This window comes from Ranitomeya variabilis, chromosome 5 (genome assembly GCF_051348905.1).
Source record: "Ranitomeya variabilis isolate aRanVar5 chromosome 5, aRanVar5.hap1, whole genome shotgun sequence".
In the NCBI taxonomy this organism is placed as follows: Eukaryota; Metazoa; Chordata; class Amphibia; order Anura; family Dendrobatidae; genus Ranitomeya; species Ranitomeya variabilis.
Window position 1 is genome coordinate 666,147,120 of NC_135236.1, and position 13,458 is coordinate 666,160,577.

A 13,458-nucleotide genomic window follows, 5' to 3' on the forward strand; every position below is an offset into this window, starting at 1 on the left:
CCCAAGTTGCCTTCTTCTTCTGAGTTGGTTCCTCTGTTTTTTCAGAATGTTGTCCGATTGCACGGTATTCCTGAGAATATTGTTTCTGACAGAGGTACCCAATTTGTGTCTAGATTTTGGCGGGCATTCTGTGCTAGGATGGGCATAGATTTGTCTTTTTCATCTGCTTTTCACCCTCAGACTAATGGCCAGACCGAGCGGACTAATCAGACCCTGGAGACATATCTGAGGTGTTTTGTCTCTGCTGACCAGGATGATTGGGTTGCTTTTTTGCCATTGGCAGAGTTCGCCCTCAATAATCGGGCCAGCTCTTCCACCTTGGTGTCCCCGTTTTTCTGTAATTCGGGGTTTCACCCTCGATTTTCCTCCGGTCAGGTGGAATCCTCGGATTGTCCTGGAGTGGATGCGGTGGTGGAGAGATTGCATCACATCTGGGGGCAGGTTATGGACAATTTGAAGTTGTCCCAGGAGAAGACTCAGCGTTTTGCCAACCGTCATCGTCGTGTTGGTTCTCGGCTTTGTGTTGGAGATTTGGTGTGGTTGTCTTCTCGTTTTGTCCCTATGAGGGTCTCTTCTCCTAAGTTTAAACCTCGGTTCATCGGCCCTTATAGAATATTGGAGATTCTTAATCCTGTTTCTTTCCGTTTGGACCTCCCTGCGTCCTTTTCCATTCATAACGTTTTTCATCGGTCGTTATTGCGCAGGTATGAGGTACCTGTTGTACCTTCAGTTGAGCCTCCTGCTCCGGTGTTGGTTGAGGGTGAGTTGGAGTACGTTGTGGAGAAAATTTTGGACTCTCGTGTTTCCAGACGGAGACTCCAGTATCTGGTCAACTGGAAGGGTTACGGCCAGGAGGATAATTCTTGGGTCAATGCATCTGATGTTCATGCTTCTGATCTTGTTCGTGCCTTCCATAGGGCTCATCCTGGTCGCCCTTGTGGATCTGGTGAGGGTTCGGTGCCCCCTCCTTGAGGGGGGGGTACTGTTGTGAATTTGGATTCTGGGCTCCCCCGGTGGCCGCTTGTGGAATTGGACTTGTCATCCTCTTTCCTGTTTCACCTGGTTCCATCAGTAGTGGGTGTCGCTATTTAAGCTCATTTCTCTGGTGGTTTCTTGCCGGTCAACAATGTTATCTGATGCCTCTCAGTGCTTGTTCCTGCTTCTGACAACTACTAGATAAGTTGGACTTTTGTCCATGTTTCATTTTGCCTATTTGTTCCAGTTCACAGCTGAAGTTTTGTTACTGTGTCTGGAAAGCTCTCGTTGATCAGGGATTGCTACTCTGGCGTTATGAGTTAATGCCAGAGTTTAAGGTAATCTCTGGATGGTGTTTTGTTAGTGTTTTTCTGCTGACCATGAAAGTATACTATCTGTCTTCTGCTATCTAGTAAGCGGACCTCAAATTTGCTAAGTCTATTTTCCTGCTGCGTTTGTTGTTTCATCTGAACTCACCGTCATTATATGTGGGGGGCTAAGGTCTTCTTTGGAATATTTCTCTAGAGGTGAGCCAGGTCTTATATTTCCCTCTGCTAGCTATTTAGGTCTTAGGCCAGAGCTGGGCATCTAGCAATAAATAGGAAATGCTACCTGGCTATTTCTAGTTGCGCGGCAGGCTTAGTTCATGGTCAGTATAGTTCCATCTTCCGAGAGCTTGTCCCTCTATAGGCTTGCTATGATCTCTGCCCGCAGAGATCATGACAGAGATGCCAGCTTGCCCTTGTTAGATACATTCTACATTGATTCATCATCATCAGAATAACGATAAATACTAAGTTAGAAGCTCAAGCTGCATCTCCCTCCTTTCCCCTCCCATTTACACTTACATTACCAAGCAAGTTTCTAAACAGTTACAGAAGGAAAGGTGAACCAGAGGCTATGGAAAGGGCAGGAGATGCCAGCTTGCCCTTGTTAGACACTTTCTACATTGATTCATCATCATAATAATAATACATACTAAGTTAGAACCTGCAGCTGCATCTCCCTCTTCTCCCCTCCCATTAACAACTTACATTACCATGGAAGTTTCTATACATTTACAGAAGGAAAAGTGAACCAGAGTCTATGGAAGGGAGATTCCAGCTTGCCTTTGTTAGCTACATTCTACATTGATTCATCATCAGAATAACGATAAATACTAAGTTAGAAGCTGAAGCTGCATCCCCTCCTCTCCCCTCCTTTTACTTTTAAATTATGAAGGAGGTTTCTAAACATTTACAGAAAGAAAAGTGAGCTAGACGCTTCAGGAAGATCAGGGAGATGCCACCTTCCCATTGTTAGATACTTTCTATTTTGATTCATCATTAGTATAATGATAAATGCTAAGTTAGAAGCTGCAGCTGCATCCCCCTCCTCTCCCTTCCTTTTAATCTTAAATTACCAAGGATGTTTCTAAACATTTACAGAAGAAAAGTTGAACTAGGGGTTACCGGAAGGCCGGGAAAATGCTTTCTACATTGTTCCATCATTGGTATAACGATAAGTATGGGATATTTTTTGTAACTTTTTAACGACTTAAGAAACCAAAACACCTATGCCCGATGTTGAGATCCATATCTCACACGATGCCGTTGCCCATGTTTCAAGCAATCCCAAATTATAAGTCCTTTAGATGTAAGTCCCTTACACCATATTCCATGGAAATCGAAAAATGTTTGAATTTTTTTTCATAGACTAACCCCAAAAAAGTCCACAAAAGTCTTCTCCTAAAGATCACAGCAAAGGGTGCAAAATCATATAAAAAAATAAATAGCATGCTCTTAACGACAAATAAAAATCAACCTTATGACCGGTCTATGAATAGTGAGAATTGTGTCCAATGCCTTAAATCGTGGCTTTAGTATCCTGGAACACTATAGCTGATGACTTAAAGGAACAGTCTTCTATCTGCGTAATTCCCATGTCACCAGCTTTGGTCAACAGAGGTCATCCAAGGACCGTCCTCCCGATAACCAGACGTTCCTTCTGTGCTTCTCGTTATCTTGACGCAAGTCTGAATACTGAAGTGGTAAAAGCCCACACTTCTCCCGGCTTCTTCAGGCTTCCGGTTGCTACCAGTGGTCAATGATCCACCTCTTTGTCCCAGTGTAGCATCTCTTTCGAAGTCTAAGGGTCGGGGGGTGTTTTGGAAAGACAGTTGAGAGGGGCGCACTGGGGAACGGAATGTGTTGTGTCTTCTTGGAGCGCTAAATTAGGACTAAACGATAAAAAAAGAAAAAAGGTTTAGAAAATTGGTCAACAAAAAGAGAAACAGATTCTAAAAGTGGGAAAGCTTTCACCAAAATTACACAAACTTCGCAAATTTAAACAACTTAGCCCATCTTTCTATTTGGCTTCATTATAAAATTACAATTCCGTGACTTTCCCTGTGAAATATATCTTAAAATATTTCATTTTCATTTGCCAAAAAAACTAGCCATAATAGGCATAAATTTCCAGTTTATTTGTTATTTACAGCTGACTTATCAGCTTTCCTGTGTAGACCGGTACAAGATCAGCAGAGTCATCTCACTTCCCTATAGTATAGTAGAATGCCTATATCAGGAAAAATATCTTGAAATAAGTCAGTTTCTATGGCCAAAAAAACTAGCCACAATAGGCAGAAATTTCCATTTTGTTTATTTGCAGCTGACTTATCAGCTTTGCTGTGTAGGCCGGTACAAGATCAGCAGTGTCATCTCACTATCATTAGTGAGCAGAGGGAATTAATGACTACCTTAGTGTATATCAGGATTCCTAAATCATGAGAAATATCTTCAAATATGTCAGTTTCAATGGCCAAAAAACTAGAAACAATCGGCATAAATTTCCAGTTTGTTTTTTGCAGCTGACATATCAGCTTAGCTCTATAGACTGGTACAATAACAGCAGAGTCATCTCACTATTATTAATGAGCAGGGGGAATTAATGACTACCCTATTGAATATCATGATGCCTAAATCATGAGAAATATCTTGAAATATGTCAGTTTCAATGGCAAAAAATAGCCACAATAGGCAAAAATTCCGGTTTGATTTTTATTTTACAGTTGACTTATCAGCTTTGCTGTATAGACTTGTACAAGATCAACAGAGTCATCTCACTATCATTAGTGAACAGAAGAATTAATGACTACCCTATTGTATATCAGGATGTCTAAATCAGACTGCAAAGTAAAATTATACATACAAAACCCCTGTCACTACCAAGAGGACGGGGCTGTTCTCCACCTCCACCCCACCATGCTGCACTTTCTAAACAGTAAGTTTGTGCCTCCAATATGGCCACCCCCTCCTCAACTCCTTAGGAACCAAGTCAGGATGAGAATTTTTTCTGATCACGGGTAATGACATGAGAACGCAGCTGTATGTTCTATTTGGGCACAGGTGTCGTATCATATGTCCAACAGGCATAACGACATGTCAGTGTGAATGGAGGCGAGCAGGTGGATGGTAATTATAGCCTGGCTGAGGCCACACAGCAGTAGTCACATCCATCAACCAATCTCCGTCCCGTGCCACCTGTGCCCTCACTGGCAATTTACCCAATGTTACTTATTAAGGACATTTATATCTCTCTCTATATATATATATATAGTCCATAAGGTCAAGAGTTAAAAATCTGAATATTTTTACATCTGGCACTTTGTGCATTTCTGTGTCCTGTCTTTTAACAGCTGATATCGACGACTTAAAGAACACTTTATTTGAGGCAAAACTAAATTTTCACAATTGGGTTTCATTTAAGAAAAAACCTTCCTCCTGTAGCCTCCATTTAGCATCGTCTATTGGTGGCTGCAGAAGGCGTTAACTAAGAATCAGTCAGTAAGCTCGTATTGACGGAGAGTTTGTAACTCTGTTATCTGTCTTTTACAGATGATTTATGACCGCAGACCACATCGAAGTTGAGCTCAACTTTCTTGGAGTCAGAAATCAGCAGAGAGAAGTGGAGAAAAAGACAGATATGAAATATTTCCTCTTGTATCTGCTAAGGTAACACTTCCTTCCACTTTTCAGTTTGTGTCAGCAGCGATGCTGGAGGGGGTCACAATGTAAGGTAAGACCTATGCTATGGACAAGAGGCAGCTGACGGCCCTGATCACCTGCTGCTGGATTTGTCCCATCACGATTATGTTGCCTGAGTCTATAAACCTAAAAGATCCGTGATAATTAGTGTTGAGCATTCCGATACCGCAAGTATCGGCCGATAATTTCGGTATCGGAATTCCGATACCGAGTTCCGATACTTTTGTGGTATCGGTATTGGGATTGATATCAATGTGTAAAATAAAGAATTAAAATAAAAAATAGGGATATACTCACCTCTCCGGCGGCCCCTGGACTTTACCACCGTAACCGGGAGCCTCCATTCCTAAGAATGCGCGCTTGAAAGACCTTAGATGACGTCGCGGCTTCTGATTGGTTGCGTAGCGGTCACGCGACCGCTCACGCGACCAATCAGAAGCCGCGACGTCATCTAAGGTCTTTCAAGCGCGCATTCTTAGGAACAACGGCTCCCGGTTACGGCGGTAAAGTCCAGGGGCCGCCGGAGAGGTGAGTATATCCCTATTTTTTATTTTAATTCTTTATTTTACACATTGATATGGATCACAGGGCCTGAAGGAGAGTTTCCTCTCCTTCAGACCCTGGGAACCATCAGGATACCTTCCGATACTTGGTGTCCCATTGACTTGTATGGGTATCGGGTATCAGTATCGGCAATATCCGATACTTTTCGGGTATCGGCCGATACTATCCGATACCGATACTTTCAAGTATCGGATGGTATCGCTCAACACTAGTGATAATAAGTCAATGGAATCCAAAAGGAATTTTCATGATTTCAAACTAACAACCAAAGATTGTGGAGACAGTTTAGTCAGCTTCTCCTGCCTCTTTCTCTTCCCTACACAGTAACATCTGCAGAGCATGCCCACTACACCCCACTATGCAAAGCATGCCCACTACACTCCGCTATACAAAGCATGGCCACTACTCTCCACTACACAAAGCATGCCCACTACACCCCACTATGCAAAGCATGCCCACTACACTCCGCTATACAAAGCATGCCCACTACACTCCGCTATACAAAGCATGCCCACTACTCTCCACTATACAAAGCATGGCCACTACTCTCCACTACACAAAGCATGCCCACTACACCCCACTATACAAAGCATGCCCACTACTCTCCACTATACAAAGCATGGCCACTACTCTCCACTACACAAAGCATGCCCACTACACTCCACTATACAAAGCATGCCCACTACACTCCGCTATACAAAGCATGCCCACTACACTCCCCTATAGAAAGCATGCCCACTACACTCCACTATACAAAGCATGCCCACTACACTCCGCTATACAAAGCATGCCCACTACACCCCACTATACAAAGCATGGCCACTACTCTCCACTACACAAAGCATGGCCACTACTCCCCACTATACAAAGCATGGCCACTACTCTCCACTATACAAAGCATGGCCACTACTCTCCACTATACAAAGCATGCCCACTACACTCCCCTATACAAAGCATGGCCACTACTCTCCACTATACGAAGCATGCCCACTACACTCCCCTATGCAAAGCATGCCCACTACACCCCACTATACAAAGCATGGCCACTACTCTCCACTATACAAGGCATGCCCTACACCCCACTATGCAAAGCATGCCCACTACACCCCACTATACAAAGCATGCCCACTACACCCCACTATACAAAGCATGCCCACTACACCCCACTATGCAAAGCATGCCCACTACACCCCGCTATACAAGGCATGCCCACTACACCCCACTATACAAAGCATGCCCACTACACTCCACTACACAAAGCATGCCCACTACAGCCCACTATGCAAAGCATGTCCACTACACTCCACTATACAAAGCATGCCCACTACACTCCACTATACAAAGCATGCCCACTACACCCCACTATGCAAAGCATGCCCACTACACTGCGCTATACAAAGTATGCCCAATACACCCCACTATGCAAAGCATGCCCACTACACTCCTCTATACAAAGCATGCCCACTACACTCCCCTATACAAAGCATGCCCACTACACTCCGCTATACAAAGCATGCCCACTACACTCCACTATACAAAGAATGCCTACTACACTCCGCTATACAAAGCATGCCCACTACACTCCGCTATACAAAGCATGCCCACTACACTCCGCTATACAAAGCATGCCCACTACACTCCCCTATACAAAGCATGCCCACTACACTCCGCTATACAAAGCATGCCCACTACACTCCGCTATACAAAGCATGCCCACTACACTCCACTATACAAAGCATGCCCACTACAGCCCACTATGCAAAGCATGTCCACTATACTCCACTATGCAAAGCATGCCCACTACACTGCGCTATACAAAGTATGCCCACTACACTCCCCTATACAAAGCATGCCCACTACACTACACTATACAAAGCATGCCCACTACACTCCCCTATACAAAGCATGCCCAATACACCCCACTATGCAAAGCATGCCCACTACACTCCTCTATACAAAGCATGCCCACTACACTCCCCTATACAAAGCATGCCTACTACACTCCCCTATACAAAGCATGCCCACTACACTCCCCTATACAAAGCATGCCCACTACACTCCGCTATACAAAGCATGCCCACTACACTCCGCTATACAAAGCATGCCCACTACACTCCGCTATACAAAGCATGCCCACTACACTCCACTATACAAAGCATGCCCACTACACCCCATTATACAAAGCATGCCCACTACACTCCTCTATACAAAGCATGCCCACTACACTCCCCTATACAAAGCATGCCCAATACACCCCACTATGCAAAGCATGCCCACTACACTCCTCTATACAAAGCATGCCCACTACACTCCCCTATACAAAGCATGCCTACTACGCTCCCCTATACAAAGCATGCCCACTACACTCCCCTATACAAAGCATGCCCACTACACTCCGCTATACAAAGCATGCCCACTACACTCCGCTATACAAAGCATGCCCACTACACTCCGCTATACAAAGCATGCCCACTACACTCCACTATACAAAGCATGCCCACTACACCCCATTATACAAAGCATGCCCACTACACTCCTCTATACAAAGCATGCCCACTACACTCCACTATACAAAGCATGCCCACTACACTACTCTACAAAGCATGCCCACTACACTCCACTATACAAAGCATGCCCACTACACTCCCCTATACAAAGCATGCCCACTCCACTCCACTATACAAAGCATGCCCACTACACTCCACTATACAAAGCATGCCCACTACACTCCACTATACAAAGCATGCCCACTACACCCCACTATACAAAGCATGCCCACTACAGTCCCCTAAAAGCATGCCCACTACACTCCCCTATACAAAGCATGCCCACTACACTCCCCTATACAAAGCATGCCCACTACACTCCCCTATACAAAGCATGCCCACTACACTCCCCTATACAAAGCATGCCCACTGCACTCCACTATACAAAGCATGCCCACTACACTCCACTATACAAAGCATGCCCACTACACTCCCCTATACAAAGCATTCCCTACTACACTCCTCTATACAAAGCATGCCCACTACACTCCACTATACAAAGCATGCCCACTACACTCCCCTATACAAAGCATGCCCACTACACTCCACTATACAAAGCATGCCCACTACACTCCCCTATACAAAGCATGCCCACTACACTCCCCTATACAAAGCATGCCCACTACACTCCCCTATACAAAGCATGCCCACTACACTCCCCTATACAAAGCATGCCCAGTACACTCCACTATACAAAGCATGCCCCCTACACTCCCCTATACAAAGCATGCCCACTACACTCCACTATACAAAGCATGCCCACTACACTCCCCTATACAAAGCATGCCCACTACACTCCCCTATACAAAGCATGCCCAGTACACTCCACTATACAAAGCATGCCCACTCCACTCCACTATACAAAGCATGCCCACTACACTCCCCTATACAAAGCATGCCCACTACACTCCACTATACAAAGCATGCCCCCTACACTCCCCTATACAAAGCATGCCCAGTACACTCCACTATACAAAGCATGCCCCCTACACTCCCCTATACAAAGCATGCCCACTACACTCCACTATACAAAGCATGCCCACTACACTCCCCTATACAAAGCATGCCCACTACACTCCCCTATACAAAGCATGCCCAGTACACTCCACTATACAAAGCATGCCCACTCCACTCCACTATACAAAGCATGCCCACTACACTCCCCTATACAAAGCATGCCCACTACACTCCACTATACAAAGCATGCCCCCTACACTCCCCTATACAAAGCATGCCCACTACACTCCACTATACAAAGCATGCCCCCTACACTCCCCTATACAAAGCATGCCCACTACACTCCACTATACAAAGCATGCCCACTACACTCCACTATACAAAGCATGCCCACTACACTCCCCTATACAAAGCATGCCCCCTACACTCCCCTATACAAAGCATGTCCACTACACTCCACTATACAAAGCATGCCCACTACACCCCACTATACAAAGCATGCCCACTACAATCCACTATACAAAGCATGCCCACTACACTCCCCTATACAAAGCATGCCCACTACACTCCACTATACAAAGCATGCCCCCTACACTCCCCTATACAAAGCATGCCCCCTACACTCCCCTATACAAAGCATGTCCACTACACTCCACTATACAAAGCATGCCCACTACACCCCACTATACAAAGCATGCCCACTACAATCCACTATACAAAGCATGCCCACTACACTCCCCTATACAAAGCATGCCCACTACACTCCCCTATACAAAGCATGCCCAGTACACTCCACTATACAAAGCATGCCCACTCCACTCCACTATACAAAGCATGCCCACTACACTCCCCTATACAAAGCATGCCCACTACACTCCACTATACAAAGCATGCCCCCTACACTCCCCTATACAAAGCATGCCCACTACACTCCACTATACAAAGCATGCCCACTACACTCCACTATACAAAGCATGCCCACTACACTCCCCTATACAAAGCATGCCCCCTACACTCCCCTATACAAAGCATGCCCCCTACACTCCCCTATACTAGTAAATAGGTAACTTTCTCACACCTACAGTACTATTTTTATTTTAGCAAAAAATGTGGACACTGAACATATTAAGCCTAAAACCCTTTAGTACGAGCAGAAATGAAGGGAAGAAGTTATTTTTTTCCATAGAAAAGGAAGAAGATTGGGATAAACGGCTAAGCTTGGCATGCAGTGAAGTGGGTTAGCGGCATATTACCTGACGGTCGGACAGTCTAGCCGCCGGGTTAGTTGTGAGCAGTGTGGCGGTGAGGCAGCAGGCTGCTGACAATCTACAAGAAACTGATAAATTAGACATATATACGAAGAGATGACACGGTCCATGGTCATATAGAGGAGGAAAAGACAGGATGAAAGACAGTAGTGTTATTGGAACATAAAGGGGTTGAGATTAGAATTTGAAATTTTTCCAAAAAAGCGCCACTCCTGTCTATAGGCTGTGTCTGGTACTGCAGGTTCCAAATTCAACATTCGTAAACCCCCCCGGTGGTTCCACTGGACCAACTTAAAGGGGTAGTTCACTATTTTCGATTCCCCCCCCCTTTCTTATACACATGTGTATGGGCCTAAAAATCATTTTTGCAATTGGGTTTCATTAAATATTTTGCACTGTTTGGCTTTTACAGTCTCTTCCTTTATCTGCTCATTCAACTTTGATGTGGTCTGTGGTCATAAATCAGCTGAGAGGCGATCAGAAAAAATAGGAGACAAAAAAAAAACCAAGGTTACAAGCTCCATATCAGGGTGTCAGAGCGAGCTCACTGACGGATTCTTGGTTGATTCTCAGTTAATCGTTCTGCAGCAATCGATAGACTGTGTCACACAGAGGCTATAGAAGGCAAACGGTGCAAATTTTTGAATGAAACCCAATTGAAAAAATGATTTGCAGCCCCAATTACATGCATTTAAGTAATGAGAAAAAAATGTTTACAAAGGTGGACAACCCCTTTAAGCACCATAAATTTGTTCAATGCTAAGTTTAGATGAACTGCTGGGTTATCAAATTTGGTATATACACCTGGATGTGGTGTTACAGGCGGCTCCTGCAATATTTGACAGAGTGCAGTACCCCTTTCTTCCTGCAGATGGCAGTAGTGCAGTGTCCAATGACAAGACAGTATTACATTATCAAATGGAACATAAACAAGACGCAAAAGACAAACAGGAAACATCATAAAAGCCCAAAGCATCACAGCCTGTAACACATTCCTAATAACACAAGGGTCTAGTTTTAGAAATCTGTTCACATTTTAAAGATTATATATATATATATATATATATATATATATATATATACAGTATATATGGACACTGACATCACATCCATGTGGAATAATTACAGGACATCTCCGGACTTCTCCCACTTACAGTTACACAAGGTTTTTATACAATTCTTAACACAGATACTACGAGGGCCTCCATGATGGACAGATGTTACTGGCTGGAAGGTTACCGGTTGGTCATCTCTTCCTCCTGCAAGTCTCCAATGGAAGCTGTAAATCTGCCCCCCACATGTGATATAGTTCTAACTCCATGACATTCTTGGCCTCCTACATTACCACACCACAGGATAAGATCCCCGGGACCGGCTGGTACACGTATAGATACTGTCTACAGAGGCACTTAGTGCTGATTTACAAGACACCGCCATAATAGAGAGATGAGATCAGACAAAGCCAAGGTGACATGAAGGAACATTGGTACATAAGGAAATTCATACCTAGTCATTGGGTACAATATGACAGACAAGATGGCCGACCAAAGACAAAGCATGGGCGGCCCACTACTGCATTCCAACATCTTAGAGCCCCAATCTCGGGATTAGTGGAGGGTCTGCACCTGTTCACTTGTTATCATTTATGATGTTGATATGTATTAACTTTAGATGATAGAAGCATCCCTTGAAAGGGTTCTTCTAAGCTGCTGGCTTGTTAGTACAGCCTTCCTCCCAGACTGGACAGTCTCAAAATGGCCGCTCTGGGAGGAGCATGTGACCAAACATGGACATGTCTGGTCACATGCTCCTCTATGAGCGGCCATTTTGAGAAGAGGAGAACTGCTGCAGTCTGTGAGGAAGAAGAGGGAGAACCTGGAATTCTTATAAATTCGTAAGGGCCCTCAAATCATGTCCTCAGCAGACTTGTTAACATAAAAGTAATATGGCGATTCCCTTTAACTTGTCTCAAAACCTGACATTTCCTAAGAAGTATGACAAGACAAAATGTAGACATTCGACAGATTCCTAGAGAGACGACATCCGTCACCCATAGGCCCCAAGTAAAAATTTTTTTTTTTGCTCTTGTTGGCGTGATATTGACTGGCATCGATATCATGAACGACTCGTATACTCTATTCCAGAAAGGATAATGGTGACACATCTGTACAATACAATAATATTGGAAAACAAAAATGTTAAAAACGAAACCTTCAAAAATGTCCACATTTTTTATATTAAAAATTAAATTTTAAAAAAATTCCAATGTTTTAAAATTAAACCTTCAATTTTTTTCAATTTTTAAATATTAAACATTTGAAACCTTTCAACATTTCTAACATTAACATTTAAACATTAAAAAAAGTAAAAAAAAAATATATTAAAAATTAAACGTTTACAAATTTTCAATATTTTAAATATTAAAAATTAAACCTTCAAACATCTTCAATTTTTTTTATATAAAACTTAAACATTTGAAAAAACTGAAAATTTGTAATATTACAAATTAAACCTTGCAAAAAAGTCAAATTTTGGGATATTGAAATGTAAACTTTCAAAATATTCCACATTTTTTATATTAAAACTTAAACCTTCAACAATTTCCACATTTTTAACCTTAACATTGAAACCTTCAAAACTTGTTCGAATTTTTAATATTAAAAATTACACTTTCACATTTTAATATTTTGTTAATGTAAATATTAATATTAAATATGTAATATATGCTTTTTTTTTAACCTTTTTGAAGTTAGTTATATTGGATGTGCATTGATCAATCACTGCCCAAAATCATATAAATCTAGACAAATAAATGAGCACATAATCTACATTGAACAATGTAAGCTTTATGAGTACATTCAATATAAACAGATGTAACTATAAATCTGGATTAGTCCAGTTTGGAAAGTTCTAGACGTTAAAAAGGGTGTGGCTTTAAAATGATGTATGAAAGGTTTAGTGAATAGAAGAATGGGGATCAATTGTCTAAATTTTTTTTTACAAGGTTAGTATTGTAGTTTTCTTCTTATGGATCATTGTCTGAAAATTCAGCAGTTGGAACCAGACCTGTCCTTATAAAGGCGCTCCTCAGGGGAGGTACCAGTTGTCTGTATGTGATATCCA

At 42.9% G+C, this 13,458-nt stretch overlaps 1 protein-coding gene and 1 long non-coding RNA gene across 4 annotated transcripts in view; one reads left to right on the plus strand and one right to left on the minus strand.

Moving 5' to 3' along the window:
- LOC143776860 (uncharacterized) overlaps positions 1-13,458 on the plus strand; it is a 76,614-nt gene that overhangs the window by 62,884 nt on the left and 272 nt on the right. Inside the window, exon 2 of the long non-coding RNA XR_013215940.1 lies at positions 4,851-4,967. This is a non-coding gene — a long non-coding RNA (uncharacterized LOC143776860). The remainder of the gene's footprint in view (positions 1-4,850; positions 4,968-13,458) is intronic.
- The window catches only part of BICD1 (BICD cargo adaptor 1), a 240,982-nt gene continuing 229,230 nt past the window's right edge, over positions 1,707-13,458 (minus strand). Inside the window, exons 8-9 of one of the 3 annotated variants that reach the window (XM_077266653.1) lie at positions 10,321-10,403; positions 1,707-3,193 (exon numbers count right to left, since the gene is read on the minus strand). In XM_077266653.1, coding sequence (XP_077122768.1) covers positions 3,103-3,193; positions 10,321-10,403 — 174 coding nt within the window. In that variant the 3' untranslated portion in view covers positions 1,707-3,102. The remainder of the gene's footprint in view (positions 3,194-10,320; positions 10,404-13,458) is intronic. The other 2 variants (XM_077266648.1, XM_077266651.1) reach the window with 2 other exon arrangements.